Source organism: Tauraco erythrolophus, chromosome 25, assembly GCF_009769465.1.
Source record: "Tauraco erythrolophus isolate bTauEry1 chromosome 25, bTauEry1.pri, whole genome shotgun sequence".
In the NCBI taxonomy this organism is placed as follows: domain Eukaryota; kingdom Metazoa; phylum Chordata; class Aves; order Musophagiformes; family Musophagidae; genus Tauraco; species Tauraco erythrolophus.
The window spans coordinates 4074750-4094568 of NC_141489.1; the positions used below are offsets into that span (position 1 = coordinate 4074750).

Here is a 19819-nt window from a genome sequence, read left to right on the forward strand (position 1 = left end):
TTTTCATCCACAGACACAAAAAAGGTGGTTTTTGTGTCCTGAATGTATACAGCTTCCTAAGGAAGCTGCTACTCTATTGAAAACAAGGGACAAACCCACCTTGGATATCTGTCTCGATACTCCAGCACAAGATCAATGCCAGTAATTCCACAAGACCCGGTAATTTTCGGCAATAGCCAGCGCAGGGAGCGATGCCCCTCTCCGATGAAGAGATCTCACTGCTCGGAGCTGTGGAATGCAACCTTCCCCCATCCCTCCTCATCTTGTCCCATGTCACCTCCTTGCAGCCACTGCAAGAGAGCTCGTGCCAACGCTACGAAGAGCGAAACAGGAAGAGTCAAGCAAATCAGTTTCTTAAAACTTATTTTAATATCCATGTCTCATCTGGTGGGTAGAGCCAAAACAGTCCGGCCTGGTTTAAGTTACAAATTCTTCATACACTTTTCTTTAAGTAAATGAACAGTGTGGCAATAGGGTCTGTTACTGGAAGTGAAACCCATATTAACAAGGATGTTGTTGCAGCCAGAATTCTACCAGGGTTCTTCACTGCTATCAGCCCCGGGAAAGGCCAACGCTGTCCCCAGGCCCCTGGGTGGGTGTTGCACAGCAGGAATAAATGCATTTGACACAAAACGAATCACACCCACAGGTAGCACACACTGTATGTCCAAGAAACAACGGGACCAGGATAGAAAAAAAAAAAAACCCTTTTAGAATTCTCCCTGATGTGGACAGTTTCATCAAACAGGATGAAGCATCAACCCTGATTTCACCTGACGGAGGCTGAACAGACATGTCGAAGCGCTGCGTGCTGAACAATTAACTTCTGGAATACAGCAGCAGGGATGAGAAGGGCTAAGAAATTATGGCTGAGGATTTAAAGATGCAGTATTTCTTTTCTTTGTTTAAAACACTACAGTTTAGAGAGCACCTTAATGCAGCTGCGAGCGAATACATCCAATTAAAAGCCCAAGAGTCACTACAAAAATAGTAATAAAAAAATCAAAGCGGCAGAGTTCTCTACTTCCCAGGTCCATTGCATAATTTCAACAGACTCCTCCATTTTTCAGTTAACCACAAGTTCCTGATCAGATTTAAGTGTAATATTTGCAGACCATGGCTTACAAGGCAGACAAGTGGCAGTTCTCTCCAAAAGTGCATGATGGAGAACATCGCTTGCCACGGCAACGCCAGTCAGGTACCGAGCGCCCCAAACAGCCAACATGCTGCTGGAGCTGTGGGAACAATCCTGGAGGTGCCACACACAGGACAGTCCCCACCACAGTGGTCTGGGTACTGGGTTAGGAAGGGTGCACAGGGTCTTTTTTTTTTTTTTTAACCACCACCCTGAATTGCAGCAGCGCACCACTCGGCTTCCTCCCAAGCCAAACCTTGCCCTTGAACACTGCATCTTTAAATATTTCTGGCTATGAACTCCTGCCACACGTTAGGAGCACTCCCAACCTGGCTGCCACATGTTCAAGTGCTGTGCTTTTTGAGTGTGTTTTCAGTTTTCCTTCAACGTGGGGGGAACAGGGGGCAGAGTGGGGACAGGAGGCTTGCGTTTCACAGCAGGCAGACTCTAGCTGAAGGTGTAAGACCCCTCCAGGCAGGTTACAGAAGGGAGACAAAAATAATAATTAGGGCGTTTGCTCCCTTCTAGAACATTATCTCATTCCCTCTCATTTGAAATCGGATGCAGCGATGGCAGCAAGTTAGGAAAGTCAGCAAGTTTTAAAAGGAAAGTGTTAGGGGAGAGAGGAAGCTTTGCTGCCAAGTCGCTGAGAAGAGCTGACAAGTCTTCAGCTTCGGATTTTTGTAACACGAATAAGATACGTACAGTACTGTGTGAGCACAGATCCCACCTGTGACCAACCGAGCTGTGCTCCGATTCCTTCCCGTTCGCTGCCTGCCTGTTCAACAGGCAGCAGATACCACGCTCACGAGAGCGGAGAGCACGTCGTGAACACGCCAGGGTGTGTTTTCAAAAAGAACAGCACTTCAAATAAATTAAAAAGGTGCAACCGTTGTGAAAGCTACGAAGCAGCAGCTGAAAACCTTGTGGCAGGCTGAGCTGTGATCCACTCTGATCACAGGAGATCCACGCAGGGCTGTTCTCCTACGGGCTTCGCCGCCTTCCTGAGAAGGTGAATTATTTGTGAGGCCACCCCAAGGGAGCAGAAAGCTGCACCATCCGCAGAATGGACCCTGCCATGAACCTGCTAATACGGGTTTCACTTTGAGACCAGAAAACTGTTTTCTTCCAAAAAAATTGTTATTTTTAAAAAACTGAAATTAATTAGGGGTAAAACACTAACTCTAGTGCCATGAACAGGCAGGATCAACTTTTTTCCCCTCCAAAGGGCAAAGAGTCATATACCATCCCCAGCTGAACCTTGGTGCTTCGAGCTTTTCAGGAGATGTTACCTAAACTTTATTAAAAGAAAAAGAACAATGTTTAAATATCAACACTGGACTAGCCCAGTCTTTTTCCAAAGTCCACATTCTTCATATGAAGCACACACGGCGTCCTGGATTCCCCGAGGCTGCACGTTCAGAAGTTCACAGTACATGGAACCATGTCTTTTTGTATTTTCTTGAGTCTCCCCCTCCTTGCTCAGAGCAGTCACCCTTTTGTGGTCGTTTACTGGATAAACTTCAAGTCCTCTCTTATCCACATGGCTTGGCGTAGATGCCGAAGGTCGTCTTGATGAGAGTTGATGTTGTCATGCTCTATGGATGGAAAAAAGCAAGAGAAAAAATGCACCTGCTACAGGCTTCTCGAGACCCTTGCGGATTCCTCTATTCCAAAGCTGATTCTCCAAGTCCTTTTGCCGGTTTCTCATGCCGTTTTTGGCCTGTTCCTCTGTCTCAGTTTGAAGAGCTGTTATTGGATGATCCGGAGGTCGATGCGATCGCAGCTCCAGCTGGGCTGCTCGTGGATACAGATTTGCGGATGTGAGGCAGCAAGTAGGGGTCACAGGCCAGCTGCTGGACATCTATCCGATCCTCCTTTCGGTAGGCCAAACAGCGCCGGATAAACGCCTGCAGATACCCCGAAGGCAAAACGAGAATCAGTAGATGGACAGACACGGGAAGCTTTCTTTGACAGATGACTCTCTGGGTGTGGGGCCAATCTGACAGCCCCAGCGCTGCGATTCCCTCCTCAGTGACAGCCCAGCTCCTACACCAGCTCCTCTTCACCAGGAGAAAGCACGGGCAGAGGCACGTGCTGCACTCTGTTCCACCCTCAGCCTGCCACCTACAACGCAAAGCTTGCGGAAAGCAAGCACTGCACACAGATCAGCACGGTTTTAGGGGAACCAAGAAGGAGGAATTGCCAGTGCCAACTGTTGACTGACAAACCCCGTGCAACCAAACTCGCTGCAAGAGGATTTACCTTTGCTTCTGGCGTGACTACTGGCTTTGGAGGGAACTGCACCTCGGTAGCTTTCAGAATTGTGTTCTCCTGCAGAATATCTTGTTGTGACTGGTTGTGACCGAAGGGCTACCAAAAAAACGGAAGACAGTTGTTAAAGGTTGACGACAGGCCTTAAAAAACCCACAACACTACTGTTTATCATCACTTGACATCAGCGTTTTTCCAGGCAAGAAGCCCATGAATGTCATGAAGGTGCTGCAGATTCCAGCCAGATGAGCAGGACACAACGCTCCCCCGCACTTAAACTGAACAAAAGGGCTCAAGCTGGAACATGTCCGGGGTGTGTCCAGCTCAGACAAGAAGGATCTCCACCTGCTTCCAGACCTGGTAGGTCAGCTTCAGCACGTGCAAGAGGGCCTTCATCCACCTAAGCTGAGAGGAGATTCACCCACTTCATTCTTCGCTGGGCTGGTTCCAGCACTGCTCTGACTGACAACACTAAGCGTGTTTGTCAGCCCAGGCTTTCACAACACTCGGTTACCAAGGACTCGTGAAAACAAGAGTTGATGGAATCCTTTCCCTGCTCCAATCTATTTCTTCTGTTGTCATAAAACAAATTACCTTTTCTCCCAACAAATCACCTTTTCTGATCCCTTCCAAAAGCCATTCTAAAAACTTCTAGAGTGGGTCTTGGTACCTACTTTTTTTTTGTAAAGCACTTGCAGCTGTCAAGCATTATCAGGCTCGACAAAGAGTTAGTGCACTGGAAGCGACACAAAACAATCCCAGGCCAAGGACCTCAGATGTCTGGCCCTGAACGATACACTTCTCCTGCCCGTAATGGCCTCAGTGGGAACATGCCCAGTGGAAAGGGATGTCCTGCAGAACATTGCTTTTGAAGAAAGTGCCATGTAGAGCAAAACACAACCTAGTAAATTCTCCCCACTTCATTAGCATGGACTCTACCTTGGACCTGATGGCAAGGAGACAAGGCGGAAGCACCTTCTAAGCCTCAGGAGAAGAAGGAAGCAGAAGCCGGGGCTGCCTCCCAAAAAACATGGGAATCACCACTAGGAAAGGAGTTAAATGCCTTCTTACCTTTCTGCCATAAAGACACTGATAGAAGATGACTCCCACTGACCAGACATCAACTTTATTTGAAATCTTTGGAGGTTCTTTCCCAACCACAAAACATTCTGGTGGCAAATACCTGATTAGAAGGAAGTGACAACAGGTTATGAGCAGCATCTCTAAACACTTTCAGTCATTTTCTTTAGAAAGAAAGGAACAAGCTCCTGTGAGCGGATATTGGCTTGAGACTCAAAGGACGTAATTTCATTCCTGTGTATCTTTGGGCCCAGATCACCAATGCATACCCCTTCTGGGAACAGTGATCCCAAGGCCTCTCCAGACACTCATGTTCTGAGCTAGTCAGCACAGTCAGTTTCTTTTCACCAGAGTACATAAAATAATCCCATTTTATTTTATCTTCAGAACTGGTATTGGTTGTTAAAAGGGCTTGGCCAACAATTCCACAATAGAAACACAGAGCCAAAATACATATTTCTAGAAATACAACCCCGGATGCCACGTCCTAGTTAGAGACGCTCAGCTTCGTTCAAGCTACAGTTAGTTTCATTTTTAGGACTAGAACAAAACTGTGCAGTACAGAACGCCTTAACAAATCTTCCTGTACAACTGCTGCCTACAGTGACAGCCTGCAGCTTGGGTAACATCTACGAAACACATTGAGTGGCACTCACCATAGGTCTTGCTCTCAGGCACGGGTGGTGCAGTGACAACACTTGGCACCAAGGATAAAGTATTCCTGAAAACATCTTTCACATGACACTTGAAAGTGAAGCTCTGGCTATAGACACCACTGCGACATTTACATCTTTTCCAAGAGCTAACTACGGATTTCACCTCCTCATTTCAGCGGAGTACTCCTTCCATCTCCCTGATGTACCTGAATTTCCAAATAGGCATGGTATTCTCCTCCTCCTTGCTTAAACTGCTAGGCAGTGTCACTATGGACCATGAAATAGCAGCCAAGCTCTGCTCCAGAGCTCGCTGTCTCAGCAGCATGCAGCACATGCAGTTTTTCACCAGGCCCTTTGAGTAAGACATGGTTTTCAAATGCATAAACACTAATCCACTGAAAAGTAAAAAGCTGCCAACCTCAAAAGGAGCTGTGTGACGAGAGCAGCTTCCAGGGTCTCAAGCCTTCAGTGTCTCAAGCTATCACAGACAATGGCAGCACATACAGAGCTGACACTAATTCAAAGCTGTTTATAAACTGTTCTTGATCTGTAACTCGCAAGTTGATCAGGTGATGCTTACCAGTAAGTACCAGCCCCCTGCGATGTCAGTTCCATGCCATCAACTGAGTTGTAGCTGTCATCATCCATGATTTTGGAAAGTCCAAAATCTGTGATTTTTATCTCTCCACATGCAGTACCATTGACTAGAAGAATGTTACCTAGACAGAAGAAGGAAACAGCCCCTTAGGATACACATTTAGCAGGAAAAAACAACAATAAAATTGCATTGAACTCTAGCACTCTGCACGAGAGGACAAGGAACCTACACAGCGAGGTGCAGCAGCAAGGGGTAGATGTTTTAACACCCAGTACCCTGAGCTCCAGAGACAGCTCAGCTCCCAGCAAGTGCTAGAACTGATCTGCCCACCCTTCCGTGACCCAGTGGCCCAACACTACTTGGAGCCTCCAGATTCTGAGCCCCATTAGCCAAACAAGCTTGATGTCTGTGCTGTTTTGACCCCTCCTGAAGGTCCCCGTTGGAAGGGCAGGTCAAAAAGGAGGATTAAGGTGAGAAGTACGCATACACAGCTATGACTCATTCTGCCCAGAAGTCCTGACTTGCCCTGGCCTCTCAACAGCCAGAAACCTTCTCCTTCCTGGCACTGCTCTCCAGTGGCTTTCTAAGCTCAAAAAGGACAATTTCTGCTTAGGCAAGAGTCTTTTACAAATCCATCAAGGATCAACAAGTCAGATCATCACTGTTTTTCTCACAGCCTACAATAAAGCAGCAGAACAGTGCGTGATGGCAGTGGATGAATCACAGCTTTAGACAACTGTAGGCAGAGCTCTGCAGCACGCTCAGACAACAGTGGGCAGCTGGGGGAAGAAACAGGGTCACTAGAACTAGTGCAACAGCACCACCTCCTGTACAGACTCCTCGTGCTGATGCAATAAACCACATCGCATACCAGTTACACAATGCTGATGAAGTGCCACCAGCATAGGGAGACAAGCCAGGGATAACTGCCCAAAGAGATGATTGGATTTTACTGGGCTAGGAAAAAGCTATGCAGCCAATATGCATCACCCCAAAAGAGAGCGCTTCCATTTTCCCCCCTCGTGATTCTGCCCAACGACGAAGGGAACATTTGGAGAGGATCTTCTACATGGCAGATGTTACTGAGTTCAAAGGCAGGCCTGAGCAAACACAGTTTGACTGTATGTCCTCAGCTTTGTGAGCTGCCACATGATATGAAAACCCGAATGCTTCCAAGTTAGCTTCCGCCACCCAATTTTCAGGCAGATGATTACAGTAAGAATAAGCCAGAAGAATGGGAACATGAAACACACTAGTAATTAATGGGACTTTTATGAAGCAATAACAGAAGCTCTCAACAGCAGAATACAAGCAGGACATTAAGAAACCAAACACAGACACTTGGTGGTTCAAGGGCTCGTTCTAAACAAGGAGGTTACTTTTTCTGGAATTTTACTTCTGTGTTTTATGTTGCAATTCTGGGAGAAAATACCCTTTTCACAGCACGTTCTATGCATTTTAGTTTTTTTCTTGTTACAAGTTAGTTTTCCCAGACAGCCCTGTCTCCTTTTTGCTGTCTGACCAAAGTAAACTTCCCCATGTTACTTATAACCCATTACCTTTAGTTAGCATCCTTAAGCACGTCAGCTAGCAGCACAGCATACCTGGTTTAAGGTCATAGTGTATGATGGGAGGTTTGATTTCATTTAAGTATTTTAAAGCATTCACAATCTGCATGATAATGGATCGCGCCTCTTTCTCCGACATTAACTTGTGCTGTTTCAGGTAGAAGTCCAGATCATTTCCCTCACAGTATTCTAACACTGTACAAAACCTGAAGGCAAAACAGTAGTTGTTGTAATTAAGGCACCTGACAGAAACCAGAACACTTTGTTATTGCTTGTCTGTAAGACTCACCTATTAAGAGTCCTCCAGCCTATTAATCCCTTTCTAAAAATAAGCGACCAGGAGCACAGTTCTCAATGCTTAATAGTCCAAAGGTCAGAGATCCCCCATTAAGTGCTAGATCCAGAAGCAGAAAGCTGTTTCGGCTGGGGCATTTGCCCAGGCCAACAAAGAGTAGGATTTACCAGTAAAGCACCACATCTGACATAATACAGCACACTGGTTTGTGAGCTGGTGCTTCTAGAAAACCAATGTATGCTGAAACTGCCTCAGACATCTCTGCGGTACGGTCTGTAACATTGTTGTGTACATTCTCTGTGCTCTCCTGGAAAGTTTTAAGAGACCAAATACTTTGTGTGTAGTGAACGGTCAAACCAAGTCAAAGGACACAGCGACATAACTTACGAGTCAGTATCCAGCGAAAAGTAGTCGTATAGCTTAACTATTCGAGGATGATCCAGTTCTTTGTGAATTCTGTACTCTCTACACGCATGTCTGAAAATAGGAAAGTCTGAGCATTAGTCATACAAGTGACTTAATTCTAAGTTCTGCAGATATTGAACCCAGACATACCACACAGAGTCCAACTTCAATCAAACCCGTGCACATCATTCAGACAGCTGAAGAAAAGGCAAGAGAGGAACTGTGCAAAACAGTTCTTGAGAACCACAGAATCTGAGTGCATCTCAAATGTGGGCAATACTGCAAAATAACTAGTCTTGATTAATGGTACTGCTTGCCAAAACCGAATAACCTCATAATAAATCATTAAGGCATCCAAGATAGCTAAAGACAAAAATCAGCAAGTTCTAGAAAAACGCCACGATGCTCAACAGCCCAACTTCCAGGCTTCAAATTCAGCTTACTGTGTCCCAGTGACTTGTTGGGGAATTAAGATCACAGCTTTATCTTTGAAGCTCTGCCGAGAAGGCTTGGCTACCATTCTGCAGAGCTTATCTAATCCACACCGTTAGGTAGCAAACGTTATCAACACCAAAAGGCTTCCTGTACCTCCCTTCTAGGCCATGACATATGTATAGTCCTAATCATCTGTGAAAGGATTAAGTATTCCAGGAAACAGAGGGAGGGGAAGGGTTTTAGGGAGCACAACGCAGGTGTGCACCTGCAATATGGGCATGAATAACTGTTTCCCATACAAGCAGAGCTTAGACATTTGACAGAGGAGAAGCCATGTTAATGCTTTCTTCACAGAGCACTACTGGTGCTTTAAAGCCTTGTGCCGCAGTACTTAAACAAAAATCTGTGTGTGCACACGTTTAAGACATTTGTAATCCGACCATAACTTTTGCAAGTAGCTACTGGGACAGGGTGGCTTTTGAAATGTGGCAAAACACAGGAAAAAAAATGGCAGCCTGTTCACAAACCCTGGAGAACCACATGCAGGAGGAGTTTGGAAACGTGGCTGGCTGCTTTACAGCCTTACTTACTTGTGATAGTTTTCTTTCTTCTCGTCTCTCCAGTTTTTATTTAACTGGTGTATTTTCACAGCTACGTATCTCTGTTCTGTTAAATCAAATGCCTGCAGAGAGAAGAGCTGAAAATCAGTCGGAATCACAACTTTAAGTTAATACTGCAGAAGCAGACAAGCTCTGACAAACCAATATCCCCACCCAGGAAATGGGCATTATGACATACTGAGTGAAGAGCAAACCCACATTTCGGTGTAATTAGTTTCACTATGAAACCCAGCAACTCTGAAAACAATTGAGCATTCTGTGCTTTGATCTGACCTTGCCCATGGGATCTAACTAATGCCACATTTACTCTGACATTTTACTACCAGAGCTACAATGGGATCAGAAAGGCCAAATTACCAAAATATAGACAGTTAATCACACTGGGAAAGACCCTGCCATTGTTCCCCCAAGCCCCCTAACTCGTTTTCTACACTCAGTTAAAAAAAACCCACCCAGAACACACAGAGGATTTTCAATACTTTGTTTCACATTGGTAGCTCAGATGTCCATCTTGGAGCATAAAGTTTCAGCTTATTTAGAGGCTGGAGAATTCAACAACAGAACTGTATAAATCTTGTGCTGTATTTTTCCCTCAAGTTTCTTGCTATTTAGACAGTCTTAAGAATGGACCTCTGGAATTGTGCTCTTGGAGAAACGCAGAAATCTTTTACCTTATCTGAGAGCAGCAACAGCTAATAATTTGTAGGACAGGGCAAAATCCTACTGTAAGCAGACAAGGATAATCTGCGTCCATCTGAAAAGTTGTATACTTAACTCCTAATGCTTAATAGACTGGCCAAGACCCTGGAGAAGAAGGGCTAAGCATTCCTTTGTTATAATAACACAGTTATAACTCTTAAGCATGGTCAGGTATGAAGCATTCATACCCTCTTGCTTCCATCTGTGGAGCTAAGGCTTTCTATTTAGTCAGCAAAGCGTCCAAAGAGCAATTCAGAATACTTACATGGGGCTCACACTTTTTTTTCCACTACCTGAGCAGTCTAGCCCCTCTAGTTTAGATACTTATTGTTGTACTACATCAAAATTATAAGTTACTGTGAAGTTTCCAATACTTGCACTGGCATAGCTATTTTCATTCCAGCCAAATTCAACACAAATGAAAAACTGCTGAGTACAGATGGGTAATATTTAGAACTGGAAAGGCTCTAAGCATAATACTCAAATAGCAAGCACCGAAGCATCATAGGTCTTGCCCATGCAAGAGTGCTGACACACAAGTAATCCTCAGTTCCAAGGAAGTCCCAAGACTACACACCTGCCCCCCACGTCTGCTACTTCAGAACATAAAACGAAGACACATGGAAAAAAGCCTTGACTCCCAGGAAATGCAGGTTCTGCTCTTATTATTGGAGCTATTTTCTCTTATTGACAGTGATGTTCAGACTTGCTATGCCATACTCAGTAAAACTTAGCCACTTAAGGTGTTTGTGTGTAGCACTTGAAGAAACAAGTGGTTTGTTTCTCTGTCCTGACAAAACTTGCAGACTTGCTGCAATGTCTTCTTGAAACATACGTTTGCAGGAAACGGGACCTCTGAGGATGAGGGCAGAACCTAAAAATCTCAAGTCTGCCGTCTAACACAAGCCAGATGCAACATGTGCTTTGTCCTCCCTTCTTCCCTCTGCAACCACACACACCATTGAGAAAACAAGTGTAAAAATTCCTTGCTTACTGCAAAATTTCATTGCAGATTCCGATTACACCACAGATTGCCACTTTAAATTTACCTTATATACTTCACTGAAGCCGCCTCTACCCAGAAGATGTAGCAACAAATATCTATCATTTAGCGTTGGATGGTCTTTAAATCTGGTGAGAAAGACACAGTTTAAGAGCATTGACAGGAAGAATGCAATCTACTGCACAGCAAGTTACAGCTACGACAGATTAGAAACAACATTTTCATATTAAAACAGAAAAATATCAGAACTGTGTTAACAACTGACAGATTTGATACTATTTGATCATTTTGCACTGATGAAAGACTACATAATGGCACCTTGATGCACTTGGAAGCCTTTGTCTTACATTAACTTCAAGCTATATCACTGTGCTGCCCACCGATTAAGTGACATATTAAGTTGTAACACCAATTTAAGAAAGATTAAGTTCCCCATCATGAAAAGGACAAGAAATTGTTATATGTTCTTGTCCCTGAATCCCATGTGCTTACTGTGAATTATCTTCGTTGTGTATCCTTTTCAATTCCCTGATATGTAGATTCCTAACCCTCTCTAGCCGTTCCAACTCTGCCTGGATCTCTGCTTCTTCCTGCACAAGGGAAAAACAAAAGGAAAACAACACTGTGTAAGATAGTGCAGTTAGCGTTTCTGCCTGATTTATGGAAACACAAAATGTAATTCCACTTGAGAAGTTATTTATCAATAATGTAGAGATTAGAGAGATGGTCACAGTCAACTAAAAGTCAAGTGGAAGGTGACAGGAATGAAAATTGACTGGGCAGTTTTGTTCACGCCTACACACAGGAACAGACATATCTTTACACCTCTTTTTTTTAACATTTTCTGTAATTAAGAAGCCTTGTTGCTCTGACCTTGTTCCTTCCCTGATTAAGACTTATGCAGCTGTTTTTGTAAGAACTCAGCTTCTGCTGGGACAAGAGAAAGAGGACAGTCCTCAGAAAAAAGGAACCGAGATGTCACGATGCCTCCTGGGGATGTGGCAGCATCCAGAGAGGATGGAGAATGCGAAAGGACAACATGTGGTCCTGTTAGTGCTAAGTGGTGGAACAGGTCAGAGTGTAACTTAGTGCCACGTGGAATTTCTGATATACTGTTTATAGAGCTGGAGGTTCTCGTGCCCTCAAACACGACACTAGAATTCACATCACTGTGGACAGGGCTGCAAACCTCAATTAAAATGCGCGCCTTGAGCAGTATTATTTGGTGTGTATGACTCAAGGGACATAGTTACCCATTTGCCTTGTGACTCTGCTCCTTCCCTTCTCAACTTGTTCTATTTTTAGGCACAAAGAATGAGCCAGTTTCCAAAAGTGGAGAAGGATAAGCACAGCTTCAGACAATGCCACGATCCCAGAACATTACTTCATTTTCCATTAAGGTCCATTTCCAAATGGATTCCTCTGTTCCAGGGTGGCACACTACATGCCAGCATAGAGGGACCAGCAATTAATCCACTCCAGCAAGGCGGAGGCCGTAGAGCAAGCATGCCTTTAGCATGCTCCTGCCTGTATCACTTATCTTTGCCCACAGCTCAATAAAACGCAACGGGCACGGTGCCAGCGGATTCCATGTGTGCATTAACTTTCTCTTGCCACTGAAAATAACGAGGACTACAGTAGCATTAATGAGGCCTTGCATGCAACTCGTAGAGCTCAGGCACCGCTGGAGAAAAGAAGGGGGACTCCAGCAATGCACATGCACTCTTCTTCTTCGTTTCACACTGGAAAGAAAACTCTTTGGCCTTAGCAGAGATCACAGCTAGCCAGGAAATGGCAGAAGACACCTACTTTTTTTCCCCAGTACTTCATCTGTTGAAGTGTCCCAGAAAACTTATTTATAGGTTATTGCAATCACTTTAAAGGTAACCAACGGCTTATCTAATTATAACCTCACTTGCAGGCACAGTTCCTACTGAAGCCAAGGTTTGAAAACAAACTTATATTACAACTACCTAAACAGTACTGGTTTCCAAAAGCCCGAGCGATTTTATTGGACTGTTACTGATAATCATAGAATCATAGAATGGTTAGGGCTGGAAGGGACCTTCAAAGGTCATCTAGTCCAACCCCCCTGCAAGGAACAGGGATATCTCCAACTAGATCAGGTTGCCCAGGGCCTCGTCCAACCTGGCCTTGAACGTCTCCAGGGATGGAGCATCCACCACCTCTCTGGGCAACCTGTTCCAGTGTTCTACAACTCTCATGGTAAAAAATTTTTTCCTAATATCCAACCTGAATCTACCTCCCTCTATTTTAAAACCGTTACCCCTTGTCCCATCACAACAGGCCCTCCTGAACAGCCTCTCCCCATCTTTCCTGTAGGCCCCCTTGAGGTACTGGAAGACCGCTATAAGGTCACCCTGGAGCCTCCTCTTCTCCAGGCTGAACAGCCCCAACTCTTTCAGCCTGTCCTCATAGGAAAGGTGCTCCAGCCCTCTTATCTTCGTGGCCCTAATGGTTACGAAGATGATAAGAGTAATGCTGGTTACTCGATATTGCGAAGAAACAGGTAAGTCAGTGATAGTTGCAGTTTTTGTTGTGTTCTTATAATTTCTTCCCTTGGTCCATTCCTTCACGTTCCCCATGCTAGACAGAGCAGGTCATAGTGACAGAGTAAGATGCATCAAGACAGTGGAACTCCCTGCATAAACTCGTAACTGTAAGGACACAGAAATCTATTTATCAAAGCAAAGAACATCTTTCCTGAATACCACTGCCTTGGAAAAAATGATTACAACACCCTGGCCATCCCTTTCAAGCAACAAAAACCTCTCAATTACCAAAGAAACAGTAGTGATCTCTATAGAGAGATGCTATTGTTCATAGAACACAATTAAAAACCTACCTAAAAGCCTTTTCTGCAGTTAGCTCTTACCTTTTTAAGATGACCTAGTCGGAGTTTGAAGATTTCTTCCTGTTCATGGTATTCTGCTAACGTTAACCTGCATAGAAGAGACAGATCCAATGCATTATGTTTCAATGCATGTGATAAAATGAACTGTCTGCAGAAAACACATCTCCAGTGGAAGTGACAACTACGCAGAGTATGTCCACAAGCCAGCAGGAAATTTTTTCATGTAAACTATGCAATTTTTTTTTTAAAATCAATCTAAAGGAGATCAAAAGTTCAAATCTTGATAAAGTACATATTAATTTCAAATCTACGTACCTAACAACACTTATTTAGGCTAGCAACTTTGTAACAAAGCAAGCTAAACCATAATCTAAACATGGAACACTGAAGCACAAGTATTCAATATTTCACTTTTCCGTTTAAAGTTTGCTTTACTGATTTGTTTTCGTATTTTTATTTGTAATAAAAGCCAATAATTGAACACAGCTAGGCACTCCGGGACTAGTGGTACACCCGGCCACAGAGCCGCTACAAACAGACCAATGACCTGGGATTCAGAACTTTTTACTGTTTCAGGCTCTGAGAAGTGGCTTCCAGGAAAATCTTGGGAACTTTACTTCACCTTACCATATCTTTGACCTCATGTGTAGTTAGGAGAAGCAATGGGATAAGGGGAATAATCCCCATCTGACTGATGATAAGTGATATGCAAAGTTGCCATCCTAGGTGGCTGGTCAAAAAAAGGTTCATAATGTTTTCAGTGTCTTTTATAGCCACAGTGTGTCACGTAGGACAGAGGGAAAAGCACAACCCTACGCTAAAATAGTGACAGATCCCATCACTAGTGAAAGGTAACGTGCTGAGATCTTTAAGGTTAGAAAAATGAATCATTATGCTCATTTTCTCACTACTACCAACAAGGAGCTTGGTAAAGACATCACATATCAACATAAAGTTATGAAGCCCATATCAACTGTGTTGATTTACTTCATAAACAAGATATGCATGTGGCAGCATATAAATATTTTCTGAATCTAAATTGTGTTCAAAACGTATCCTAGGAGGATCCCTGTTACAGTGGTTATGCTCTGCACAGTACTTACTACAAAGGTTAGTTTATCAGGTTTCCACAGCATCAATACCACAACTAGTTTGAAGAGAGGACCGAGTCCTGTGTCTGTGCAGGGCTGTGGGACCTTGGCTCATGGCACAGTAAATTGAGAGGAGGTAGCATTCAGCTGATTAAGTGCTCATCTTGAAATGCCCCAACTTCTCTCCACTGCTGATAATGCAGAGGGTTCACATACTTGAAATCAAGTGCTAAAGCAGTTGTTAGCTGATAAATTCAACGCAAAACTCACAAGCCAAGTTCCCTTTAAAAGAATCTTGACCATAAGGAACTGCTTATTACAAATTAAAGAGATACACAAAACACAGCCAGTACCATAAATGTTTACATGCTGTCTCATTTCATATAAAAGCAAGTGAATTCATTCCCCCCTACCCCTCCTCAGCGACAGCCTGAATTTTAATCTGATTCAGCTAATCTAAAAGACCATCCCAAAAGTTTAGGTCTTTGGTTGGTATTGCTGTATACAGAATAAAAAGGCAATTGAATAAACCAGCAACAAGCTTTCCACATATTCTTGTGTACAAATGAAATACAGGGCTAAACACCAACACTCTACTTATTAAGCAAGAGATGTAATGAGTACCACCCCGCTAACAGTGCCCAAAATAGCTGCCTGTTAGCAGCAAGCATTACAAAAATCAAGGGGGCTCTAAGACAAACACTGCTCTGTTTCACAGAAGCATGCTAGAAATACAGTTCTTCTAGTGCAGCTGAAGAATCTAAGGCTGCCCAAGCTGTCCTAACAAACCTCAAAAAGCTCCAGCAGATTAATCTTCCTGAATGAATATCTTTTTCTTATTCACAAGCTAGAAACTAGTTTCGGGAGAGTGCGTGTTTAAATGTGCATTGCAGGATCTTCCTCTCCTTTTTAAGACACAGCAACAACCATGAACCAAAGAGAAATCAAAAATTAAATGAAGGAATTTGGCTGTCCACTTCTCATTCAACTTTCAGAATGTTTATATTCAACTTGCCTAAAACACAGCCTCTGTAAGAATTCCGCAAGAAAAAACCTCCCTCCAAAAATCAGAAAATTTCGTACCTGATACACATCAGTCCAAACCAACACATTTACAGGATAACTAATGATTAATCAAGTAGTCAGTCAGTACAGTTGCTTCAGCTGACTTGCAAAAACAATGTTTTCATAAGCTAAAACATTCTACGTGAACCACATCCATATGCTGGCAAGCAGTTTTTATCAAGAACACCACAAGAAGCTCTTTTAAACCACAAAGATAAAACCCTGAAATATATCAGCGAAGAATGATAAACCAGAAAGAAACACAGAGAAAGACCTGGGAGCACAAAAAGGCTCACTAGCAAACCCAGGTAAATCTGGATTACGCCAAGACAGGCTTACAACATAGGCAGAAGCTCACTAGGTATCACAGGCATTATCGTGATGTCCAGGCACATCAAGACCTGAGCTGCCACGTCTGCAGAATAAGCCACACCACAGCTGCACCAGTCTGCTGGGGAAAAACATCCCTACAGAAATGGGGAAAGCACCATCCTGTCCCTTAGACGTGAAAGTTTACCACAACGAACAGCAACGCTTCAAAATATCCACGCACAGACATTCCATTTACTTCTCCAAACGCACACGCTGTGAGAGCACCCTGAATACCACAATTCATGCAGTCGTGCCATCTCTGCAGTGACTGCAAAAGGCACTGGGAGCTTTTGCTTCACATGCACTTTTAAAGATCAAGACCAAGAATCCAAAGGGCTCCAAGAACTCTGAGGTCTAATTGTGCCCAGGAGATTTAATAGTGCAAAAAGAAAAGTGTCACTGAGAGTTACGGTATTATCCAATAGCAATAAAATGAAGACTGTAAAGGAAATTGGTAGAAGGTAGGGGAAAGTCTCTGACTTAATATATTTCCAACTCACAAAACCTTCCCAAAAAATCATGTTCTAAATTTCTTGTGAGATACGGCTTTCCTCTCAAAGAACATCAGGACTCTTAGAGCATCAGTAACTTCAAAAGGGGTAGGGAGGGGGAAAAAAGTCTTCTGTAGGAACAAAGAGTAGCAGTTCAACTACCTTTCTACTTCCCTGACTCAGGTATCTGTGAAGAACTGCTTTGGAGATGCTAGTCAATGCTTAATACACTGTCTTTTTAGAGAGCTTCTTTTTTCTTCAGTATACCAAATTAATTATTTGAAAAGCCTCACCAGAAAGTATATGGAAATAAAGGCTTCTAAATGCACGCATTTTTTTTCCTTAAAAAAAAAAAAAGCACCACGTATCACATACTGATACCAAAATCAATTCTAAAGTTGCAATACTTGCTTTTCAAACTTGATGCAACAGAAATACTGAAAAAGTTACTGCATTCAAAAAAAACTTAAGCTTGTGTGAAGTCTGGACTCAGCAATGATCCTTGTTTTACTCCAACGAAAACTATTTAGAACTGCAGCCAGATGTTGCTGAATGCCAGGCTAATTCCACAACATTCATTTGTGCGTGGAGTGAAGCCCAGAGGCAAGGGCAAGGTTCCACTTCCCAGTAGATGGTCTGTGCTGTAATCAAAGCACGCAGCTTTGCAATGCACCAAGAAGGCCACGTAACCTACGTTTCATTTTCTGCTCCGTTGGTCTTGTTCTTGCGCTGCTTCTGCTCGTTGCTTGCTGGAGGGGTCTGTCCCATTGCAGGTGGCTTCCGTTTTGCTAACATTTTTCGTTGTCTTTCTATTTCTTCCCGCTGGGAATTTATTCTTTCCTGCTGCCTGGAAAGAAGAGAGCAGAAAAAACATGAAGCAGATAACTAATGGTATGTACTCAGTCGTCTTCAGCATCTGCTCGTAACAGATTGGAGCAATGAATTTCCAATCAGTTGTACTCGTAGGATTAGTAACAAAATATTTTTGTACAGAAAAGGGGGACGTGCCAAACATTACGACTCAGAATTTTTAAAGGTATTTTTACATAAAAGGGGATTCTTTTCCTGGCCCACAGAAACCTTTCAGTAAGTGAAAGGTTTTATTCATGCAGAGGATATCCAAAACCAAGGAGTTGCTAACCTCATGGAAAACCAAGGGATCCATGGTAAGTCACTAACTCTAAACACATTTTTTTCCTAGAAGGCTCTGTTCTAAATCTCAGACTTTCCTGTTAAAACTATTCCTGAAGTCTGGCACTGTCTGAGAAAGTATCCTTATACTTCAAGGGTACCGTTAAACTATCCTTACTTCTCTGAAATATAACCAACACCATTCCCAATTTCACTAAGAAAACAGTCTCTCCTCCAAGATAAAGACTATCTTAAAACATTTTACAGCAACAAAAGCACTCTTGAAATTTCAAGTCTAAATGACTTGAGCATTTACATACCTAATTCACTTGGTAAGAGACTAAGACTGCAGGTAAATATTCCAGAAGTATTTCTTCCATGTCTTACAGCACAAGCGAAGGAGGAATTACAAAGTCCTTAATCTGTGCCTAACAAGAACTGCACCTCCCTATCAGACTACAGAGAAACGATATGATTTTAAAGGATCAAACACAGCTCTCTCTAATGCAATTAATTTGCCAAGTCCTACTTAAAGGTCTAGGCCAGGTGGGATTTTACTGGATATTTCCATTAACATCTAGCATAAAAGGGTCTCTGATCTTCATTTCCAGGTTTCTGTAGCCCTTTGATCACTGTTACCAGGAGGCAAAAAAGTTAAATAGTATGGATTTTTTCTTTTAAGCTTCTCTACTTTCTACTTTAAAAAAGAAAAGGAGCTAATTAGCCTTCCTTGACTACTATATGCAAATCAAATTGATTGACCCCAGATACATGTGAGAATTTGGTCCACTCCTCCACCCTCAGCACTCCACTGCCAGGCAGGTGCACTGAGAATACCCAACGGGGCAGCCTACTGCTTTCCAACCCAAAGGCCAAATCAAACAACTTGATTCCAGTTCAAGTCTCTGGGGGTTTAAGTGGAAACATATTTCTCACTTCAGTGTGAAAATGTTCCCCATTGTCAGTAGTTAAGTTTCTGTCTGATCCTTTCACGCATCAGTCACACCATTCTCACATTTTGACACGCAAGACATCACACACAACTGCTCAGTTCTTCCATCATCCCTGCCTCTAAAGTTAAAGACAACTGTCTGTCCTCACTTGATGAGGTTCTGGAAGGCATAGCCATCTGTCCACTGCTCGGTGAAAGACGCCCCGTGCCGCACCGTGGTGAAGTGACCTAGCCTCAATCGATCCTGCATGCTCTTATCTCTGCATGCCATCTTCTCCTGTTTCGACTGAAAACAAAATAAAACACGTGTTAAAACATAAGCCATAAATTAGCAGCTAAGAGCTGTGCTGTGTTTTAAATCACTACCAATTCCTACCACTTTCCATTGTTTCAGTACTGCTTATCTGAAACCCAGCTGAAAATCATTGATCACGTTATTGCTGGTGCTTCATGCTGGTCTGACAGGCATTTGTTTGACTGCCTCCTTTCCGACATTTCAGCCTCACCTCTCCCTTCCCCATTGCTGCTTGGGCAGCTCACACCCATTCTATCATCAGCTGAAATCAGTCTAGCAGCAGGATTAAAACTATCCCTTTGTATCAGCAGCTTAGCTAGACTCCAGGCATGGCTCTCATCAGGCCCTTATTCACTCAAACAGGAGATGAAGGAAGAAAATGCACCTTGAATCACTGTTAAGACTCAGATACAGCAATCAGCCAGCTCAGCCCTAGACTTGCACCACTCCCAGAAGTGACACAACCTCAATTAGGTCACCAACATGCATAAAAACTAGCAACAGTGTCTGTCACAGAGTGTTTCCAGTAAGTGAGAGGAAATTTCCAAGGCCTGAGATGAGAGCAGCAAAGCTTCAGTCAGTTAGGATTAAAGATGAACCAGCAAAGCTCCCCACTGGAGCTTGATACCATCTATCAGAATGCCAGGTCTACATAACACCTAGCCCAGAGTTACATATCCTCCCAGAAAGTGGAGTCTCATTCAGCCAAGAACAATCAGCTCTGTGACAAAATCAGCTCAAACAGACTGTATGTACTGGCCAGCACCCTGGTAGTTTTG

General features: G+C 43.4%; 1 protein-coding gene across 6 annotated transcripts in view; it reads right to left on the reverse strand.

Moving 5' to 3' along the window:
• Window positions 1-346: 346 nt before the first annotated feature.
• The window catches only part of TLK2 (tousled like kinase 2), a 68190-nt gene continuing 48717 nt past the window's right edge, over window positions 347-19819 (reverse strand). For all 6 annotated transcript variants that reach the window (XM_086626697.1, XM_086626699.1, XM_086626701.1 and 3 more), the window contains 12 exons: window positions 18895-19031; window positions 17357-17509; window positions 13665-13731; window positions 11261-11358; window positions 10815-10896; window positions 9037-9128; window positions 7994-8083; window positions 7348-7517; window positions 5726-5864; window positions 4481-4592; window positions 3401-3508; window positions 347-3045 (listed from right to left, as the gene is read on the reverse strand). In XM_086626697.1, coding sequence (XP_086482823.1) covers window positions 2872-3045; window positions 3401-3508; window positions 4481-4592; window positions 5726-5864; window positions 7348-7517; window positions 7994-8083; window positions 9037-9128; window positions 10815-10896; window positions 11261-11358; window positions 13665-13731; window positions 17357-17509; window positions 18895-19031 — 1422 coding nt within the window. In that variant the 3' untranslated portion in view covers window positions 347-2871. The remainder of the gene's footprint in view (window positions 3046-3400; window positions 3509-4480; window positions 4593-5725; window positions 5865-7347; window positions 7518-7993; window positions 8084-9036; window positions 9129-10814; window positions 10897-11260; window positions 11359-13664; window positions 13732-17356; window positions 17510-18894; window positions 19032-19819) is intronic.